Source organism: Astatotilapia calliptera, chromosome 6, assembly GCF_900246225.1.
Source record: "Astatotilapia calliptera chromosome 6, fAstCal1.2, whole genome shotgun sequence".
Lineage (NCBI taxonomy): Eukaryota > Metazoa > Chordata > Actinopteri > Cichliformes > Cichlidae > Astatotilapia > Astatotilapia calliptera.
In genome coordinates, this window is record NC_039307.1 from 7975336 (window position 1) to 7983988 (window position 8653).

Below are 8653 nucleotides of genomic sequence, written 5' to 3' on the forward strand. Positions count from 1 at the left end.
TCATTTCTTTTTCATCTGCGTGCCAGTTGAATTAATCGTTTAATTGGAGGGGACTGAAGCAAATTCTTGCGTGCGTACAGACCACCAAACTGAGCAGTGTGCAGATCGGCTCCGACAGAGCATGAAGCCCCATTTAACCTTCCAACAAAGCAGTTCAGGAGCAACATAAAAGCCTCCCACTGAAAAGAACACAAAAGTGGGAGGAAAAATGACACAAAATGACTATTGTATCAATGAACGCCAAGAAGTGTCTCAGTTTAAAGTGTGGTCGATAAGTCGTGTTGGGTACTTTGGAGACATGATTTAAAAAAAAAAGTCTCAAACTATATCCAGGTGCGGAGCTCCACTCCACTGATATCTCCTTATTACAGTACAACTAAGTTTAAGAAAAGTGGAGGAAGCTTTGACATAAAATGCTCCTTTAAGATGGTATGAGTATCTTAAGATGTTTGTTATTTAAGCTGCAGCACGCAGTAATTACTGATCTGTAACTGGAAAATTGGGTGATTTTCTTTCGTATCACTTAACACGAAACTTTGCCATGGTTCACTTGCTATTGTTGCATAATTTTCTACTGTACTGCACGGTCCTGTGCGCTCCTGGTGCCCCGGCGCTGCGGCCTGTCGCTTGTGTTCCATCACCTAGCCCCGCTCTCCCGGTCGGGGGTCGCGTTAACGAGCTCCTCCTTCTCGTTTCGGGGATTTACCCCGGGGCGCACTGACCACTGGACGCACTGAGGAGGCACGTAGGATTACTGCCACGCAGCCGAATGAGCTTCAACTTAACGGAGCCACTTGATCACAGGCTTCCGAGCTCATTGAAAAAACAGCACAGAACAAGGCAAATGGAAGACGGTACTACTAAATGAAAATATGAATTCACTTATCCAGAGGTGCCAATTACGCACAGGGGATGCGCTGAACATTTCAGCAAGCTAAATCACAACAAAAGGTAAGTAGATGTTTTTTTTTTTTTAAATAACTACAATCAATAACTAGAAATAAAAACTTTTTTTGTGAGATCATGTTCTCATTGTCTCTGGCTCACCTGAGTTTAGCTGTTTCTTCCAAACAGCTGTTTTTTTTTTTTTTTTATTCTGGAGACTTGTAGATCTTCTGTCACTGATGACGGTCACATACACGGCTAGAGTTGCAAACGCCCGATTCTGTGGCTTCTCCAAGCTGCTCTGGGCCTGGAAAGGGAGCATCTACAAGGTGTTATATAAAGAATTCCTGGCTTTCTTTGCCATGTATACCGCCATCAGTATTACTTACAGGTGAGAAAGGAGGATTGCTTTATCAGTGCTTTGATCCATTCATCATACTAAACTTTGGAAAACTTTTCCTCTGTTGTTTTTAGATTTTTCCTGTATGATGACCAGAAAAGGTATTTCGAAAAGCTGGCAATTTACTGCAATCACTATGCCAGTCTCATCCCCATGTCTTTTGTACTGGGTAAGCTAATGATCACCTTTTTGCTGTCTCCCAGATCTTTTTCACTTTTATGATTTACTCCTGATGTTTGCATCCAGAAAATAGGAATAGTTTGCTAAATAGGACAAGGCTCATGTTTTATAGATTTTTGTCAGCGATCCTCAGCTCTAGACATCGAGACCCTTGTTTCATGGGTTTGTAGCTTCTAGAGTTACATATATGCTGTTTGTAATTGAAGGTTTGATTATGCAAATATTAGAATAATGTTTTTAAAAAGAGATCTACACATTTTTAACAGTGATAATAGCAGATTTTTGTGTGGGTCTTAAAAACCCTTTAGTGCATTTACTACATGAGGGATTTTCAGTTTACAGACTCCGCTTTTGTTGAAGTTCATCCGTCCTTGCACTGTTTGCATGTTTCGTTGGTTTTACTTTGTGGATGTAAATCACCTAATTATTCTTATGCATCCTGTGAGTCATTAGTCAAGGTTACTGGTTCTCTATTGGGATCCATCGGGCTTAACAAGACATTATGTTCAATGCTGTGAAAAAGTATTTGCCTCTAATTTTTAGTTTTTTGGATATTTGTCAGATCATCAAACAAATTTTATCATTAGACAACGATATCCTGAGTAGATGGAATTGCTGCTGTGTTTCCGATCATTGTCCTGGTGCATAATCTGAGTGTGTTTGATCTTCAGGACATGAACTGATGGCTGAGCATTCTCCTTCAGGATTTTCTAGTAGATATCAGAATTCGTGGTACCGCAAGTAATGGCAACTATGACTACTATGTTTGACTGTTAATAAGTGCTGTGTTAGTTTTACATCATTAAACCTTCCAAAAAGTTCAACTTTTGTCTCATCAGTCCACAGAATACTTTCTAAAAGTCCTGTTTTTTTTGGGGTTTTTTTTGGCAAATGTGAAAAAAGCGTTTGTGTTGTTTTTGGTCAGCAGAGAATTTCTCTTTGAAACTCTTCCATTAAGGCCATATATTTGCCAGTCTTTTATTTTAATTCACTGGCTGCCCATTTCTTTTAGGATTAATTTTAAAATGATTTTATTTGCATTTAAAGCCTCCATGGCCTAGCCCCATCTTATCTCTCTGAGTTGCTACAGCATTATATGCATAAGCTTAGAGGAGATCGTACTTTTGCCGTAGCAGCTCTAAAACTGTGGAACAATCTGCCTTTAGAGGTTAGACAGGCCTCTTCCTTGCCTGTTTTTAAATCACTTCTGAAAACCCACCTCTTCACCCTGGCCTTTGACTCCTTGTGAGATGTTGTTTTTTCTTTTCTTTTTTATTTAAGTTGTTGTTCTTTACATGTCATTTTGAGCTCTTTGGTGATCCTGGTTGAGTTGTCAGTGCACTTTAGGAATAGTTTTGGTAGGATGGCCACTCCTGGGAAGGTTCACCACTGTTCCAAATGTTCTCCATTTGTGGATAATGACTCTCACTCTGGTTCACTGGAGTCCCAAAACCTGTGTAATCCTTTTCAGATTAATAGACATCAGTGACTTTGTTTCTCAGCTTTAGATTTTTAGACCACGACCTGATGTGTTTCTGTTAAGATCTTTTATCCTATTTCACTTTGTCGGGTAGATTATATTATGTGATTTCTTGATTTAGCAGGTCTAGCGGTAATCAGACCTGGGTGTGGGTAGTGAAAGTGAACTCAGTGTTTCAAAAACGTGGTTAATCGCAGTTAATTCATGATTTAACATGAGTTGGGTTACTTTTTCACATAGGGCTGGATAGGTTTGGATTAGCCACTCAGGAAGGGGGCAAATACTTTTTCACAGCACTGTAACAGTAAACTCAAACCACTTGACATCCTTTAGGCCCCTTTATGGACCTTACAAGATAGCATATGATCTCATGTTTTTTAAAAGTTCCAGTTTTTTACTTAGATCTTCAGTAGTAATCATCTGTCCACTGCTGTTTGCAGGTTTCTATGTGACCCTGGTGGTGAACAGGTGGTGGAACCAGTACACCAGCATCCCACTCCCTGACAGACTCATGTGCGTCCTGTCAGGCGGCCTCCAGGGGAGCGACGAGCGAGGCCGTCTGCTGAGGCGCACCATGATGCGCTACGCCAGTCTGTCAGCCCTGCTCATCCTCCGCTCTGTCAGCACTGCTGTCTTCAAACGTTTCCCCACCATGGACCACGTGGTAGAAGCTGGTAAGAAGGATGGTGAAGGAGGGAAGATGGTGATGGGAGTGGTGTGGGTCTATTCTTAGCTGTTAATGTAAAATAGCCATTCACTCGCTGATGCTGATGATGAGTATCAGTGATCAGATGTTTCCCAGGCTGTAGTCAAGAAGTGACCCAAAGTGTTTTAGCCCAGTCACACACAAATGACTCTCCTGCTTTGATTTACAATGTGAAGTTATTTCACAGAGTCACAAACAATTCTCAGAGATTTGAACAGCGTCAGAAGACTATGTTTGTTTTCTGAAGCAGTTCTTTGTGACTATTGTCTATGAATCCTCATCCCAGTTTCTTGCTGTTATTTAAACTGAAGTCTTACATAATAAACAAGTCCGGTTTTGGTCCATGCAGGATTCATGACAAGAGATGAGCGAAAGAAGTTTGAGGGTCTCCACTCTCCATATAACAAGTACTGGATTCCCTGTGTTTGGTTCACCAACTTGGCTGCTATGGCTCGCTGCGAGGGCAGAATCAAAGACAATCACACTCTCAAACTACTGCTGGAGGTACAGCAGAATTAAAGTTGTGTTTTGGTGGATATGCAGGCTTAGATATGCATTCACACAGACAGCTAGTTTCTTTATTTGTGTGTGAACAGGAACTGAATGCATTCAGAGGGAAGTGTAGCATGCTGTTTCATTATGACATGATCAGTGTTCCTCTGGTCTACACTCAGGTAAGTGCTGACTATTATCGCACTGCTATTAACTCTTACACACATCTTTAATTAAACTATGATTTTCTTTCACACAAACATTTTTTTTTACATTAGGCTTTTGTTTCAATTTTATTCACTGATGTCAAAGAAATGACTGCGATTGCTTCCAGCTGAAGTGACAAAAACTTACAGGTGAAAGACTGCATCTCTCAAATTGTAATTGTTCAAATATAAATAATAAATTAGTCCCTAGTGACAAGTCATGTACATTCATTTGAAATAAAAAGTTTTCACAGCACTCTATGCAGTCTCGTGAAAAACTAAGTACATCCTGTGATTTAGTAGCTTGTAGATCGACCTTTTAGCAGCAGTAACTCAAAGTAATTATTTTCTGTATGACTTTATCAGTCTTTCAATGTTCATTGCTTCAGTTGTTTTAGATAGATGACTTCACATTTGACTCTATAACATTTGGTGCACAGGGGAGTTTATGGTCAACTCAATGATTAGAAGGTGCACACGTCCTGTGGCTGGAAAATAAGCCCAAAACACCAATGTGCTTCACATCTGATATGAGGCGCTTATGCTAATATGCTGTGCTTGGTTTTCATTAAATGTGGTACTGTGTGTAATGTCCACCGGACATTGTTCTGGGAGTCTTATGGTTTCTTTCAGGTGTAACTTAAGTCATGTTGCCATGTTCGTTAGAGAGGAGAGGCTTTCTCAAGGGGAAGCTTCCAAACAAACCATACTTGTTCAGTCTTTTTCTAATTGTACTACCATGAACTTGAACACTGAGCGCTAACTGAGGTCTGTAGAGTCTGAGATGTTGTTCAGAGTCTAATTCTTGCAATTTGTCTGAGCGCGACACACTCTAACCATGGGATGAATTTGCTGGGATGTCCACTCCTGGAATGATTGCGGCATTGTGTTAACACTTACCTGAATGCTTCAGACTGGCAAACTGCTAAAACCTCTGCTTGTACAGAGGTGGTCACACTTGTTGATTATCATCTCATTAAGTGCATTTGATTAGCAACACCTAGCTGCTACTTATCCTCTTATTTCCAATGGAAACAGTAAGGACGTACTTAGCTTTTACAGTGATTTTTATAAAAAGTAATAATTTTAACTAATAAAACAAATCTATAACTACAGCTGCATTCTAGAGCTTTGTGATATATAGGATCAAACATGCAACAATCAAAAATAAGTAACCAAAAAGACTTATTTACTGTGTTAGTGTTTATAAGTACATAACTTAATTAAGGAATATGGCTCAGTGTATTTGTATGCAGCTATTAAATAAATTTTTGATTAGTCAGATTGCATTTGTTGATGTTCACATAAACTGTCTTTAATAAACACTTAATCTGTTGTAAATGTAAAATAAAATAAGTGTATTTTAGTGCTTATTTTTGATCATTTTAGTATTGTAATGATAAAAAAGAGGTTAAAGAAAAGCTGCAGAGTAAACCACAAAACCACCTAAATCCATCTGCCCCTCAGGTGGTGACTTTGGCCGTGTACAGTTTTTTCCTGGTGTGTCTAATTGGTCGCCAGTTCCTGGACCCCAGTCAAGGTTATCCAGGTCATGACCTTGACCTCTATGTGCCCATCTTCACTCTACTGCAGTTCTTCTTTTATGCAGGCTGGCTCAAGGTCAGATTTAGGCTTACAGCACATTTATTCCCTGTTTGATTCTAAAAAAAAAAAAAAAAAGTAACACATGGAGAGTTATTGTGGGTTTTTTTTCATATTTTATGTTTTGTTCTGAAGGTTGCTGAGCAGCTGATCAACCCTTTTGGAGAAGATGATGACGACTTTGAGACCAACTGGCTGATAGACAGAAACTTCCAGGTTTCTTAATGCTCTTTTTCTGATCTTGTAGCAATCAACTTCTCAGGGAGGAACTTTGTGGCCTCATTATCAAATGCAGCTTCTTCATTGTTTTGTTTTTTAAATTTCTCCTCCATATCTCTGGCCTACTATAATGACACTGTGGCAGTTATTGTAATCTGTTTTAAATGTTTTCAGAGAGCGACCATCAGGTAAAATTTGTTTCTGTTGTGCTTGCTTGATTTTAATTGGACTTTTTTTCTTATTGTGGATACTTATTATGTGTGCATCTCTTTGCATTTCATTCTGTAGGTTTCCATGATGGCTGTGGATGAGATGTATGGAGATTTGCCGATGATGGAGAGAGACCGTTACTGGAATGACTCCAATCCCCGTCCACCCTACACCGCAGCCACTCTCTTCGTCCTGCGTAAGCCCTCGTTCCAGGGGTCCACTTTTGACATGGCGTAAGTTTTACATTACCTTCTCATTGTACGTGTACTTCCTTTGTGACTTTGACACCTTCAACTGGATTCCCCCCTCATGGTGGGAAAATTTCAGTTGTGAAAATGAAAGTAATGCACCTAAATTAAATCAAGTACTTTGACGTAGTTAGGGCTGAGAAATGGTAAAACCTGTTCCCCGGAGGAAGGCTGAAAACGCAAAACACAACTCTGAACATGGAACATAAATTGCTGTATCGCTTGACAGGATTCCTAAAGAGGAGATGCACTTCCAGCCTCTGGAAGATATTGCTGAGAACTTGGAAGAGTCAGGAACTCGCCATCCTAACATGGCTCTCTTCAACCGCCTTCTCAACTCAGCCCCATCACCGACTGGCCTAATGGGAGGGGCCCTTCGACGCACCTCAGCACAGCTCCAGAGACAGCGCCACTCCCCCGGCATTGACCAGTACAACAGCGATGATGAAGACGAGGACAGCTGTAAAATAGGTAAAGCGGGGTCTCTGCCATCAGGGCTCGGGCAGGAGACACAGAGCACTGTGTGCAGTTTTAGGGATGAGAAGAGTGCCAGAACGCCTTTGCTGGAGATTCAGTTTGGGTCTGAGCAGGACAGGCCAGGAGAGCAACCTGCCATCAAGGAGAGGAAAGAGTTGAGTAGAGTGGAGAGTAAGTGCAACGAAGAGCACCAGATTGGGGAAGAAGAAGGGAAAGGAGAGAGCGGAGAAACAACCAGAGCTCCAGTGTCTCTGCTTCCTCCCCCACCTAAGTCCTCCAGAGAGAAGTCTTCTCGACCATACTCCTCCATTCCCATCACCTCGAGTCACCCCTCTGCTCTCCTCTTTCACCCAGCTGCCCACTCTAGTCTGGAGCTCTGCAGCTCCCAGCCAGCTATCAGTCACAACAAAGCTGTGTCCACCCCCAAACCTCCCTTGGGAGGAAACAAAATGTCCTTCCTCACTGTGCCGTCCTTCAGTGAACCTCAGCGTTTTCGCAGTGTGAGCATGGGGTCAGAGCTCACAGGGTCTTAGGTGGACAGTTGGTAGGTTCACATGAACTTGCGATGGTTTGAAAATATAAGGCTTGATGCAGTGCATGCTTTCAGAAGTGAAGTTAGTCACTGAAGTGGGACTTTCAGTCTTACTAGTTAGTAGCACCTTCGCGGCCACAGTTTTTGGAAATTAGTTTAGTACATAAAGCACTCTGATTTTGTCATGCAACTTCTGAAGTTTGGCTTTCAACGATGATCTGTAATTAGTTTCAAAAATCAAAAGGAAGAGAGGGATAGGAAATATGAATAACACTATGTTTTGATATGTTTAAAGGAATACGATGACCTTTGGAAATCCATGTTTGTCTGAGATAGAAAAAATCTATTTAAGTTTGATCATTTTGAATTACTGTAACCGGAAGCAGGTGGAAAATTATTGTTATTTCTATCATTTTTAAAAGGGAAGAGCTCAGAGTAATCTGGATGCTGCATCTTGATAGTCGATGAGAGATAGCAGATTTTATTTTAGAGTTGTAAAACTTAAAACTTTTAACTTTAACCAAAGTTTATTCTGAAAAGAAAGCAAAATGCATGCGTGACACAGTTTTCTATGTTCATCTAATTCATCTTGATTATTTAAAAAAGTAAATACATACACATTTATGACTTATTGTTTTCATTTTCTACTACTTATTATAATATATTCATAATAATAATATTGGCTTAAATTAATTAACACAATAATTCAACAAAAAATTATACATTTGATACACTGTTTCAACAGACCAATGAATGAGTATCTAAAAACACATGTATAGTTATAATATAGCTACAACACTGTTATCTAGGGGTGGGTTCTTATAATCGATTCATCGATTAAAATCGATTCTGGCTTGGATAACGTAAAATCGATTCATTAAAATCCTGAATCGATTTTTTAATATAAATTTATTTTGCCCAAAATGCCAGAATCTCAGGTGAAATCTCACAAAATTTCAACCACCACCAAACAGTTAAGACAGTAAATGAGAGCAGGAACATGGATTCTGCACAAA

At 40.1% G+C, this 8653-nt stretch overlaps 1 protein-coding gene across 4 annotated transcripts; it reads left to right on the forward strand.

Moving 5' to 3' along the window:
- The first annotated feature begins 61 nt into the window (after positions 1-61).
- Positions 62-8247, forward strand: best2 (bestrophin 2). 4 transcript variants are annotated; one of them, XM_026169975.1, is made up of 10 exons: positions 62-951; positions 1075-1276; positions 1360-1454; positions 3386-3619; positions 4001-4155; positions 4248-4325; positions 5817-5969; positions 6087-6167; positions 6459-6613; positions 6858-8247. In XM_026169975.1, exons 2-10 carry the CDS (start codon positions 1125-1127, stop codon positions 7636-7638), a joined length of 1884 nt encoding a protein of 627 aa, XP_026025760.1. In that variant the 5' UTR covers positions 62-951; positions 1075-1124; the 3' UTR covers positions 7639-8247. The 4 variants fall into 4 exon arrangements, with proteins under 4 accessions (XP_026025760.1, XP_026025759.1, XP_026025762.1 ...); XM_026169974.1 differs by having other exon boundaries at positions 1103-1276; XM_026169977.1 differs by lacking the exon at positions 5817-5969.
- The last annotated feature ends 406 nt before the right edge of the window (positions 8248-8653 follow it).

Coding starts and splice junctions, on each gene's coding strand:
- best2 (XM_026169975.1), top strand. CDS start 1,125: ATGACGGTCACATACACGGCTAGAGTTGCAAACGCCCGATTCTGTGGC. Junction 3,620..4,000: donor GGACCACGTGGTAGAAGCTG/GTAAGAAGGATG, acceptor TGGTCCATGCAG/GATTCATGACAAGAGATGAG. Junction 6,168..6,458: donor TGATAGACAGAAACTTCCAG/GTTTCTTAATGC, acceptor TTCATTCTGTAG/GTTTCCATGATGGCTGTGGA.